Source organism: Poecilia reticulata, chromosome 14 (assembly GCF_904066995.2).
Source record: "Poecilia reticulata chromosome 14, P_reticulata-male-v2, whole genome shotgun sequence".
Taxonomy (NCBI): Eukaryota; Metazoa; Chordata; class Actinopteri; order Cyprinodontiformes; family Poeciliidae; genus Poecilia; species Poecilia reticulata.
The window spans coordinates 12,732,848-12,746,418 of record NC_088843.1 but is presented as its reverse complement, the minus strand read 5'-3'; the positions used below and the strand labels follow the sequence as shown (position 1 = coordinate 12,746,418).

The 13,571-nt window shown below is 40.5% G+C and overlaps 1 protein-coding gene across 6 annotated transcripts in view; it reads left to right on the top strand.

The window, feature by feature from the left end:
- The window catches only part of msi2b (musashi RNA-binding protein 2b), a 305,034-nt gene that overhangs the window by 259,517 nt on the left and 31,946 nt on the right, over positions 1-13,571 (top strand). For 4 of the 6 annotated variants that reach the window (XM_081615802.1, XM_081615801.1, XM_081615800.1 and 1 more), the window contains exon 11: positions 9,990-10,109. In XM_081615802.1, the coding sequence (XP_081471928.1) occupies positions 9,990-10,109 (120 nt within the window). The remainder of the gene's footprint in view (positions 1-9,989; positions 10,110-13,571) is intronic. The other 2 variants (XM_081615803.1, XM_081615805.1) reach the window with 1 other exon arrangement.

Sequence of the window (13,571 nt, the reverse complement as noted above, 5' to 3'; positions counted from 1 at the left end):
TTGATTCTGTAGTTTTCTCCAGTGGAGAAAACTGCAAAAAAAAAAAGACAATACAGTCAGTTTTTGTAGGCTTCAAACACTAATTCGAATTCATATTTGTCACTGTAAATCAAAATTCTTACCATAATAATGATAAATGCCCATTTCTACCATCAAATCAACATTATAGTGAGAATGGACAATGTTCTTTTACTAAATGAATCCTAGCCTGGTCTGCATATTAACAAACTTAACCTCTGACCTGTTTGTGATGGAAAGTAGAGGAATTTCTTTTACAAAATTAGAGGCTTTAAAAGACACACGAGCACCAAAATATTCCTTTATTAGCTTATGGATTCCTACTTTTTTTTTTAACAGCATTCACTCATCCATCTCTGCTTTTGTTCTGCTGGATAAAACGGTATGATTTGACACACCAAACATTTTTTCCCCCCAGGGTGTTTCTGTACTCTTGCCCAGTTGAAACTTCACCAAATGTATCTCTTTCCAGGGCTCGTCGTTTTGTTCAAAGGTGTGCGATATTAGGGCAATCAGCTGCCACAAAGCCGGGCTTTGCCGTGCTGTGGGCTAACTCCACTCCTGTGATTGACTATTTCTCTCCACAATCGAAAGCCATGAGGTCTTTAATAGCAAAGGATTACTGTGCCAAATAGTTTCATTACACACAGAACGGGTGAGCACAGGTTTTAAAAAGGGAGAGCCCCAGCTTAAGCACAGAGAATGGAAGAAATGACACAGTTGCACACGCAAACACAGCATTCAAGCTCATTTATGGTCAAATAACAGAACGAAACAAACTGAAAATTAAAGAGTTATGGTGGAGACCTAGTAGAAATTCGCTTACTTTGGGCACCTGAAACTTTTTTTTTTTTTCAAAAGAGATCATTCATTGTCAAATACTGTGAATTGGATTAACACATTTTATCACATCACAGCCACACAACAAAACAAACAAAGCAAACTGTTGGTAACCCTGAAAGCATCATCCTTGTTGTGATCAACTAGTGTCAGCATCATCCTGTGGATGTGCTGTTCCTCAGCAGCTAATCAGAATTGATCGGAAAGTGGTTGAAGCTAAAAAGGAAAATGTGTCCTTTGTTGGAGATTCACCAACACAAACCGTTAGCATGCAGCCAGAGCTACAAGGACATGTTTTTGAATGGCTTAGTCAAAGTACAGCCATACATCTAACTGAGAATGTGAGAAAAAAGTGGGAACGTGATCCTTAACCTGTTTTGTAAAAAAAAAAGAAAAACAAAATGTCAGCGTCTAGATATTTAAAGCTAGTAGAGAAGAATTTGCTGAATACAAAAACCTGGAGCTTTTTCTTTCACTTCACACGTATCCATAAAATACTGTTAATCTATCAAACAAAATTAGATGGAAATAAATTGAATGTGTGGTTGTAATGTGAATATTCAATTTGTATAAATACTTTTTCTAGGCGCCATATGTGGCCTATTTAATTTAGGTTGTTGATACAACTGAACCGGTACTGTATCTGCGCAGTAGCTGTATCTGCGCAGTAGCTGAAAAAGAAACAACCTTTGTCCTGGTTTGTCAGCAGGTGTCTCTACTCCTGCGTGAATCTCTTTAGAGGCCAGCTTGTTTTCATAGACTCTCTGACATACTACAGATCAGACTCTTACAGCATCGCTGACTTTGTGGAGCATTTCCATCTTTCTGCTAATTTACTCGTTTGGTTGTTTCCAGTTTCTTCATCATCCCTCGCCTTCGTTACAGCATCCTGTTCCCTGTGTGACCTTTGCGGCTCGCAGACCGAATCCGAACACCAACAGACACACGGAAATATTAATTCGAATGATTGACAAGCAACCAGCTCTGTTAATCGAGTTATGCTTATTCTGATTAGGCTTCTTAATGTGAGTAAGATAACCTGGTTAAGGTGTTTACACGACGGTCGCAATAATATGCGTATTGCATTAGTCTGGTTCTAATTGAATTAGGCTCGTGCATGTAAATGCTCTTTCTCTCTTGGTTTGGCTCCTTTCCAAGCCTCCATGTTTTTTTGTTTTTTATTATTATTTATGTGAGAGGAAATCACAGGGTATACTGTAGGCCTCGGTTGATCAGAGGAGAGGTGAGACACGGCCATGTGTGCAGCAGTTCACACGAAAGCCACCTGGCTCTCTCCGGCTCTGATTTATGCCTTTGATAACAACCCAGAGAAGCTTTCAACAACAACAAAGTGGCACAGAGAGACGACAACAATGGGGCAGTTGTCAGTCTGGAGATGAAAAGATGTCTTACAAGCCGACTCTGGTCTTTTGTAACTTTGATAAATATTTTCTGTCCTTTTGTTTTCCTTCATTTGTCTCCTTGTGTTTCTCTATATTTAACAGGGGTTATTGGTGAAGGGGGGGAAAAAAATGTGAAGTGGAGTCAGTTTCCCCGTCTCTGACAGTCTGCCTCCCTCATCCTGTGAGGAGACGGCAGTGTGCTTCACTGCCTCGGCTGTGACTTATCAACAGACTTATTTCCGCTGGCTTGTCCTGCTTAGTGTCATACAGTGCCTAGAAAGAAAAAAAAAGAAAAAAATAGCGAAAAAAAGCCATTCGCCTGATGTTTGACATATATTCACTCTCAAATTCAGCATTAAAATCTGTCACTTCTTTCTGTGCTTGGGTTTGGTAACTTTTAAAAGGTAAACCTTGTGCAGAGGGAGAATTGTTCCCAGTGTCACTGATCTGTTAAACAGTTGGCACAATATGTAGTAAAACCCATCAATAATTTAGCTGCAGTCCAGTAATTCAAATGTAACAAAGAATATGGAAATGCATTTTTTTGGAAATATTCTTCTTTGACTGCATTTTGTTTATAAATTATCTGAAAATGTGAAACAAACTCAATTTTTAGATTTTAGCACAGTTTAAGTAATGCAGTTTCTTTAAGGCTAGCCTTCATACAAAGTCACCCCAGCTCTTCAAAATAAGAGAACTTCCTTTTTCCATTCAGGAACTCAACACTAACTGGTGTTAATGTATTTTCACAGTTTTTACTTAAATGTTGCTTATTAAAAAATGAGCAAATCACACCATTTAATAGGAGCCATTTTGAAAAAGATCTACATGTTAAATGCTGATGTTGATACATTAGGCCTGATGATAGATATTTGAATTAACTACACAATCTGCAACAAACTTGTCAACATATCTGTAAGTAAGTAGTCATGAATTACTTACCAAAATATCTGGATAATATTAAAAAGTGAAGTGTAAATTACAAATGTGCTTCAGTTAGATTTATTTTATAGGTTTTGTTGAGGGTGCTAATAGACAGGGCATCAAGAATTATATGGACAAGCATTTTCAAACATAGAATTTTTTTTTATCTTCTCGAAATGCCTTTTATAATTTAACCTGGTCTTGTTTTCTGACATTCTGTCAAAAAAGGATCTGAGCACCTGTGTCCGGGCCAGCGTGTCTCATTATCCTCCATCTTTGCCCACTTGTCCCCTCTCATCTTCCGTTTCTTCTCGTCCTACTTGCTCTTCTCTGTTCATCTGTGTCACTCCTTCTGTCTTGCCCCTGCGATCGACTGTAGCCTCGGGCTCAAAGGCTTGTTCACCAGCCTCTTTTCTAAAAACAGCCTGCTGCATTAAGCAGCTTTGCTCAAAATGCTGGCTTTCCAGCACGTCAACTGTTTTTAAGACCAGTCCAAAACCAAACATAATGAGCCTGTTTGAGGGCTCTCTCTACTATAAGCTCTTTTTAACTTGTAGGATTTTTTTTACTTATGTCTAGTAGCCAAAATTGAATCAGAAAACGATAGGACAGTTTGCAACTTATTGTACTTCAATGGCTTTTTTCCCCTCTTTGTGTTACAAATTCACGGCCATCTTGAGCATTTTGATCTATATGGCCTCTGTAGACATGTCTCCTGTCCCTGGGCTTGTCCTGTGCATTAGACAGTTGACAGTCTCCTTATAGCAGAAATGAGGGGAGTGCTCTGTGACTGATGGAGCTCCTTTGTCACTGACAGGGGAGCCGCTGCTGGCAGTTTGGGGCCAAAGAACAGTACAGATTACATTAACATCAGTCAAGCTGTTGTCAGACTAGTAGGACATAAATAGGACCTTATTGATGCATAATGCAACAACTTTTCAACTTGACGTTTTCTCAGTAATAGAATGAGAGAGTGAGTCTGTGGCTAAAATGGCAATATGCCAGAAAGGATTTGCAGATAAGTACCTATATATATATATATATATATAGAGAGAGAGAGAGAGAGAGACAGAGACAGAGAGAGAGAGAGAGATGTACATCTCTGGAAAAAATTAAGAGACCACTTAGAATCATCAGTTTCTTAGATTTTACTTTTTATAGGTGTAAGTGTGAGTGAAATGAACATTGTTCTTTTATTTTATGAACTACTGACAACGTGTCTCCAAAAATCCACACAAAAATTTAGTATTTATTTAATGGTCAAAATAATGAAAAAGATGCAGAGCTTTCAGACCTCAAATAATACAAAGAAAACAAGTTCATGTTCATTTACAAACAACAATACTAATGTTTTAACTCAGGAAGAGTTCAAAAGTCAATATCTGGTGTAATAACCATGAGGTTTTCAATGGGGTTCAGTGCAGTGGTATTTTTTTTTCCAGAGCTACAAATCTATGCATATATATATATATATAACACCGTCTATGCCTACATAAACACCGTACATAAACCGTACATAAACATCAGGAGACCATTTGTATGGGAATGGCAGTGGTTGAGTTCGAGAGTTTGTTTGCAGGAGTTAACAAAATAATCAAAACTATGTGTGCAGGAAATGGCATTTGGCAATTTTGTTGTCAAAAAGCCATCTTGCAAACGTATTTTCTAATATTACCGTACCAGTTGTTATTAATTTGACCAGCTCACCACCACGTTTTCTCTACTTCGCTGAATATCATTTTGCTCTTAAAGTGCTTTGACAGCTTTGTAATGGAGAAAACAAAGCTTTTGACCTAGTCTGGCACAAGGAAAAAAAGAAAAAAGAAAGAAATCCAGGGAAGCCTTGACACAAAAATTGCACTGTGCTGTTTGATCATTACTGACATTGCCCCTACTGTGTCTCTCCTCCTTCTTCAGTACAGTCAGGTTCACAGAGACTCTGAAAATACAGGTGCAGGTGGAGAAAGAACTGGTTTGCCCCCTTAGAAAAATACCACTTTCCAGCCTTAAAGGGCCAGTGTGTTTTATGTGCTGTCATGAAAATTGACTCTTATGCGCTTTGACATGGAAATCCGTTTTTTAAGCAGCTGGAAATTTATTATACCCTTGAAAAGGATATAGTGCCTTGTAAAAATATTCATACATCTTGAACTTTTTCACCTTTTGTCACTTTACAACCACAAGCTGTTAAGAGATTTTACTGGGATTTTACGTGATAAGGGAAAAATACTCATGGCTTTCGGCATTTTCTCCAAGTGGCATACGTTTGTATTCAGCTTCTTTTTTTTCTGATATTTTTGAACAAAATCTGGTGTAACCAACTACCTTTGTCTTTTTGGAGAATAGAGTCTACCTGTCAGTAGTTTATTCATACTAAACAAAAGGCCTCAGAGCTTTTTTTTTTTAGAGAACATTGGTGAAAAAAGACTATCATGAAGACGAAGGAACACAGCAGACAGATCAAGGAGAATGTCGTGCAGATTTAAAGCAGACTTGGGTTAAAAATATCTCGGATCAGTGTTCAGCTCATGTCTAAGAAAAACTATAAAATTCCAAAGCAATAGCCGTCTACCTGATTTAACAGACTGGGAACCCAAGATAACTTTGGAGGAGAAATCTGTTGACAGAACAACTGTTAGCTATACAATCCACAATTGTGGTCTTTATGAAAGAATATTAAAATTGGTGAATATTTCAGGAAATCGGATCAAAGTCCTGCTTGACATGTAGCAAGCACTTGGAGCAAGGTTTGAGGTTGCAGCGTAAAGTGTAAAAAAGCTAAGGTATTCTGAATAGTATTGCAAGGCACTGTTTACATGGCCACAGAAAAAGCTTTTTTGTGAAGGAATCAGTTTATTGGTGTCTTTGTGGACAAACCTAATTCATTTGCTTCAAAAGTCTGGGAATTTTCTGACCGTCCTCGTCTTTCTTTGCTCTCTAATCTTTCTTCCTTTCCGTGTGCACTCCTGAGGAAGCTCTGAGTTTGCGTGCTGCAGGCTCCAGGACTGGGGGAGGCTGGGGGGGTAGGGGGAAAGGGAGGGAGCTGAGGACAGTTCCCCGGAGTCCGGACACCAAGGCCCCCGGGCCTCCGCAGCTCATAAACAGATGTGTCCTTGTCCCCAGCCAAGCGCAGCCACTCATGGCAAAGCAGGGGCCCAATAATTGTGAAGAATTGAAAGCTAAATATTGGCTTTATCTCCTCAGTAATAAAAGGGCCATGAAATTGATTTAATGCTGCAGCGCTTCTCTTGGGTGGCTTCTTACAGCGCGAGTGCAAAACAATGAGCAGCAGCCATCTATTAATTAACCCACCTAATCCTGCAAAGTTAATCTCTCACCACAACTTTGCCCGCAACTAACTTCCGAGCCACTGGGTCTATTGGGGGTGTCATGACAATGGCAGCGAGGAGAAGATAGATTCAGCACTTAGGAAAAAAGGAGGATGGGGTGAGGGGGTGGAGAGTCGGTGCGCGCCGCTCCGCAGAGCAACCTTGGGGGACGCTGTTGTTCGGATGTGAGGGTGCATGGCCAACGTTGGTACAGTGACAAAGTTAAAAACGGGCGTCGTTTGAGCGGGGGATTTTTATTAAGCAGCAGCAGCACAAAGACGACTGACTTCAGTCGCCGTCTTCTTGGCTTTCGTCCACACCGTTGCTGCTGTCGCCAGTTTCATATTCGCTCCCGAGCTGTCAGACAGTCGGCAGGGAAAGCGCCGTGTCTTTTGCTTCTTCACCTGCCCGCCGGTCGCAGCACGACAGCGCCTCACACCCAACACGCTCGCTCGCCGACACGTTGTGTCCGCCGAGTTGTGAATTACCCCCTTCTCGGCTGGCTGATGAAAAGCTACGTGTTTTTCTCTTTTGTTGCGGCTCATCTGACCCTGCCCTCTCACCCCCTCCGCCCCTCATCATCTCATTGGTCTTTTTATTTTATTTATTTTGTCTCCGTAAGCCTCTCCTTTTCGAGAGGCGGCGGAACAAAGCAGGCTCAGAAAATAGGTCACCTGCTGGTGCTCCTCTCACCTTCACAGCAATCGAAAAAGTGTATCCTCAAAGGTGTCCGGTACCATTCCGAGAAAAGCCTAAACCGCCGGCCTTCAACCAGAAATGCGTTCTGGCATGGAGAAGAAACCTCCACATTTTACTTTGAAACAAAAAAAAAAAACTATGTAAAAAAAACTCCAACTGCGGGAATTTGGAGATCTTTTTTTTTTTCTTTGCTAGGGAGGAAAAGAAGCTCCTGTGGAGATAATTTTAGGAGGCTGATTAGGCATAGACGGTGTTGAGCCCAGAGTGAGGAATCTCATCACCACTGCTAATGACATGCCATTCCTGTGCTGAGAGAAGAGCGCGAGCCCTGGGCATGGACTAGCCTCTCTCTCAGCCACCTCTAGCAGTTGTGTTCATTAGGGCCAACGATGTAATTACAATTCACAGATCCTGCTTCGGCTTAATTACACTCTGATTATTGGGCTGATATTTGTTGAAATTAACACACCCTCAGAAAGTGGAGTTATATTTGCAAGAAATTAAACCTTATTTCATAAGTGTGTCTTAAACCGACAATTTGGGACTGATTTGTAAACGTGAATATAAACACGCTTTAAAGCCTAGGGAGTGGGGGGAGAAAAAGAGAGAGGTGTTCAATCGAAACGTAAGCTCGCAGATGTAAACATGTGAGTGACGGATCATCCAACAGATGCCTCCGTCTGATAGTTGGAAGTGTTTTTTTCTCGCGCTCTCTGTATCGTCCACCCGAATAGCCTCAAAAGAAAGCAAAAAAGCGTGGAATGAATTACCCTGGATTATTCTGCATCCATTGAAAGTCGCCATAATTGGGAGCGCTCGAAATAAAATTCACCAATTGTCCCCGGAGGTGGGGCTATTATGGCCGTGTCTGTGCAGCTCAGAAGTGTCTATAGACTTTTATGTGAACAATGTGACATAAACAGCCTCAGAGTCAAATTATTACACAACTGTGATCAGGGACTGAAGTCAGTTTGCTCACAGTTTTCTGCTACAAAGCATTAATTTACCCTTTTAGGGGGGGAATGTAGCTGAATCTAAAACATGAAAAGATTTTTAAAAAAAAAAGAAAGAAATACAGTACATTAAATAGGTATTTTCCCCTAACAGGTTTCTGTTGTTTTTACATTTCATCCTATTATGAAAACAGATTTTGATATAAAACAAAGATAAAGTGTCTAAATGTAAAACGCTGTTTTGTAAGTTATAATTCCTTTGAATTAAGAACGAAAGCAATTCAAACCAAACTATGCAAAACTTAATGCCATCAAAAGAAACTAACCGACAGTAAGTCTTTTCCATCACTCTGGAGGAATTTTGGCCCATTTTTCTTTGCAGAATTGTCTGAATTAAGCCAACATGGAGACTGTTGACGATTCTGACTCAGCACTTCACTCAGATTCTATTTTGGACTTTGACTAGGCAACTCCAAAATGTATCTTTTGTGGAGGTTTCAGCCATCCAGAGGTGAATATAAGGTCAGAAACTGATGGGTGCATATTCTTCTTCAGGATTTTCTGGAAGAGAACAAAACCCCTGGTGCTGTCAATTATGGCAAGTCTTCCAGGTACCGAAGCACTAATTCAAGCTCTGACCATCACAATACAACCACCATGGTTCAGTGTCAGTGTGATTTTCGTCAGATGTAACAAGACTCACACCTTCAAAAAAAATTCACATTTGTCCCCATCAGTTGACAAATTATTCTCCAAAGTTACTGGTGTTCATTAGGATGTTTTTTTTTTTATGTGAGACAGACATTACTGATTACAGTAGCATGGAACTGGATGTATTTGTGACCAATCAACATGAACCCTCACCTTAACTCAGGCAAGTACTGTAGTTTGGATCTTGTTCTGGTTTCTTATGACTTCCAGGCTGATAATCGATGTTCTCGTCACTTTTCCACGTTTCTCCGTTTATGAATAATGCCTCTACATGTGGTTAGTTGAAAACCCCCAGACTTAAAACAATATTGAGGTCTTTTAGCCTACATATTGTTTAGCATGTAGGCTAAACAATATGTTTAGGTTGCTCAGGTTATTCTTGTGTGATTTGAATTGCTCGACAACATAAAAAATTTAAGTACTTAAGTATATAAAAGAAGAAATCTTTCAGGCTATTGCTAACTAGCTGATAATTTACTCTTGCTAGCTAGATAGATAACTCTTCCATCTATCATTGCTAAGTGCAAATTTATCAGCAGTTGTCTGGACAAAGTTTGTCAATCACCTGTCTTACCTGCTGAAGAATTTTATTTCAGCAAAGTTGTTGCTCTCGAGGGAAATACAGCTGAAAAGATGCAGATCCAGCTATGATGCATCAGATGCAGCTATGATGACAAATAAGGGAAATTATTCAAAAGGAATGGCATTTAATGTTTTCATAATTATATTTTCATATGTACATGTATAGGTGATTATAATGTACATTTCTGTCATTACACGGGTCTTAAATTTCATTCATAATGGTCTTTAAAAGTCTTAAATATGAGTTGGTGAAACCTGCAGAAGCCCTGTCCAAAGAGTGCCAGAACCCCTATAGAGCAGGTGATCCATTAAAACCCCCTCCTGTTTTCACACACCGGGGCTCTGGATGTCACTCCGGACTCCGCAGGTGTCTGCTGGTAGCCGTCGCCCCGACATGAACCCCCCCGGGCGGCTCTGAGGGCTGTGTAGCCTGATCCCATGGCTCAACGTTGGCATCAACGTTGTCCCGTCGCTCATCCCATGTGCAGGAAGTGATGCGCGCGTTTGTATGTGTGTGTCTGTGCCCGCAGGCTTCCCAGCGACGGCATACGGACCGGTGGCGGCGGCGGCGGTAGCAGCAGCGCGTGGCTCAGGTAGGGGGGCCCGTGGAAGAGGCGGCTACTTGGCGTACCCACAGAGCACAGGGCCAGGTAAACGCTCTGTCCATGTTCTGTGTGGCTGCTGCTCTCTTCAACTTCTCCTGCTCTGCTTCTCCCCATAGACATAGTCCTCTAAAACCTTAACACAAATAGCAACGACATGTAGCTTAGACTAATTCCTAGCTTGACATGTACATTAAAACAATGCAATTTGCTTAAAAGAATAACCTGCAATTTAATTTGGGGTTTGCAAAAAAACGTTTTTTTTTAAATCAGCCACAACAGAGCAAGTCTTGTACTAAATGTTCCCAGATAATTAGATTTCTAAAAGTAATAGATATTTTTTGTCGTTTTAATTTGGCTCGGTTGATGAAATTACAAGCAATACTTGAAAAAAATTAAAATAAATAATAAAATATATGATGTGATCTAAACTTATTCTTTGAACAGCTTTGATTGTAAAAATGTTACAAATTGACCGTAAGACAAAAGTATTATAGCTTCTGTCTTTGCAAGTAAATATGGTAGATATGTTTTTATCATTTGGCATCATTTTATCATTTAATTTACCATAGTTATAGTTCGAGTTATAGTTCATCATCATGGTGCACATTGTTTCACTGTATTGGTGGATTGTCTCCATAAAGGTTAAAGCTTTGAGGAAATACAATATCAGACAAGTCAGTCATTCTACTTCTTTTTCCATCGTCTCCTTTGTAATCATTCTTTTTATATGAGATGAATCCATATTTTAGAGTCGATATTTGCAAAAAATACTCAAACGTTTTGACAATACAACCACAAGTGTCAACTTGTTTTGTCGGAGTTTGTTGTAATAGACCAACACGAAGTAATACATAATTGTGAAGTGAAAGAAAAATATTGTCCTGCTAGAAGGTGAACTTCCACTCCACTCTCCATTCTTGTTCAGCCTCTAGCAGGCTTTCTTCCAGGATTGCTCTGTGTGTAGCTTTGTCCACTTTCACATCAGCTACGACAAGCTTTATCCTGAAGAAAGCCGTCCCCACAGCATGTTGCTGCCACCATCGTGTTGAGTCCATGTTCGTGTTGAGCATTGGGATTTTCTCCCTGATGTTACTTAATGCTGGTCTAATACATCAAATCAAGATAGAAGGAAGAAGAAAAAAACATTGACGTTTGTGGTTGCAAAGATGCAAGGCGCTATAATTACTGTCAAAGTTTTACTTCTATCTTAGTGGCTTAGAAGTAAGCGCAGCTGTTTAAACAGAGATTAGGTGCATTTATATTTACTCCAGTAAACCATGCTGTCTGTGCACATCCTGTCACAACAGACAGATTTCTGCAGCAACATTTGGTGCCAAAAACAGGATGCTGGTTTCTTTCCGTCTTAAACAGCATTGATCAGCGTGTCTACTTCATTTAGACATCCTGCTTTTCCCACCCTTACAACTGTAGATCATTCAATAGCTGTCAATAATGGCTTCCCCTGACTGAACACACAGCCTGCTGCCTTTAGAAGAGGGGGTGTCTTCACTAATCAGCCATACCATTAGGAACTTGCTGTGTTTTAATTGTTACTCAGATCCCACCTGGTTTGTGCAGTAGCTCAAAAAAAAGTCAGCAGATAACCTGTTTAACATCGTGCGATGTGAAATGAACTCCCTTAAACACGGAGAGCGACAGCAGTAGCAGCAGCGTATGAAAACTACACGTCTGCAAATTCCCACTCTTGTCCCACTTCGAATTTAATTCAAATCAACAAAGGGAACGTCGGAGGCCAATCAGGTGCTATTTCTTTTGCGTCGGGTGGTTTGATTTAGCATTTTCAAAACAAACAATTTGGCCTGACAATCGCTGCGAGCATTACTAAGAAGCAGGAATGTTGATTTGGGGTTAGCAGCAGCCGCGAACCAGGAGGCTTGATGGCAGCCATTATGTACAGTTTAATTCTGACAGCTGCAAATGGAAGGAAGACAAGTAAATGATTATGAACAGAGGCTGAGAGGTGGCGCGCTAGAGGGGAAAACAGTGACATCATGGGCCTTTTTTTTTTTTAGAGCGCTTAAACAGTCGAGGGAATATAAAGAAGGTCCGTCCTTTCTTAGAACGAGGGAAAACTATCTTAAAAAAACAACAATAGCTGCACCAGAATGAGAGATTTAAGATAATCAACATACAACTTATGTTTTTAACTTTTTTTGGCCAAAATTGATTTATTATGCTGCGTTGTAGCCTTTGTGATGAGGCTGAAGGATTCATGCGTGAAACTCTCAGCACTCCATACAGACACAAACCAACAGGAGGACTCAGATTGCTCAGGCTTGACCGTCCTACGTTTGTGCCATCTGGGGAAATGTGGCTGCATCTCTCCGTCCCATCTTACGGTTTCATTTGCAGCGGTCGGCCTAGTGTTGGCTAAGGAATGGCAATTCTCCTAGTCTCTTTTTTTTTTTTTGCTAAATTTTCTAATTTTTTTGGCCAAACAAGAGTTTTTTTCTGTTGTTGGTGGAAAAATAGGGTCCTTTTTAAAAGTGGGGATTCTTTGTGCTTTGACTCCACCTACAGTTCCCACAGAGCACCACAGGTTGTATATATACATATGTTTGTCTACATTGAGCCGGTTTGACAGAAGCAGAGTCTATGCGGTGTCAGCTGTTAAGTCACAAGAAGTCCAGGAAGAGGCATCCTCACCCATAAATAAGGATTTTTCTTGGGTGTATGCAAATATGACAATGACCCTTTTTGTGCAGCGTTTTTGTGTGCAGTGATGCTTGTCTGCATATTGTCGGCGATTCGCACAGATTGTCATTGGCATGTGGGACACATTTTCCGTCGCTGAGAGAGGGCACTTGCTCCACTTCCAGTGTTCAACAGACAAAAATGACAGCTGCTCACTTCCCCTCTCTGTGACAGACATGGCCGATGACAAGGTGTATTTTGGATGTCTCTCTGTGTCCTGCTTCTTGCAGAAAACACACCCCTGAACACTACCGCAGTGGTGTAAAACACCCAACAGCCACTAAAAGATGTGGCTCTTGCTGCATTTTCTATTAGATCCTATTGCTCACTTCTGTCTTTGATTAATTTGCTCCTTCTATCAACACCCAATGTGCCTCTTGCATACTTATGCAGTCCCTTGCCAAAAGTAATAACACCCTGTTGGCCTGGGATTTAGTGTAGTGGACCAACACAAAGCGGTGCAGAATCAGAAAATGGAAGTAACATTATTTTAAAATGATTAAAATCTGAAAAGTGCTCAGATGAGGCCAGAATTGTTGCATATTTTCAAAATGATATAAAGCTAACACCTCGCATGACTTCGAACTGACTATCCTCGCAGTGAAACGTATTGGTGGCAGCATCATCCTGTGTGGATGCATTTCTTCAGCAGGAAACGTGAAGCTGCTGTGGAGGCGGATTTTAAAAATCAACAGGTGTGAAGTAGGCAAAAAATGAAAACAAAATGACTACAAGTTTAGTGTCTATAAGAGGAGCGGGAACGAAAAAACACATTCCCTGAACTTTAGTAGA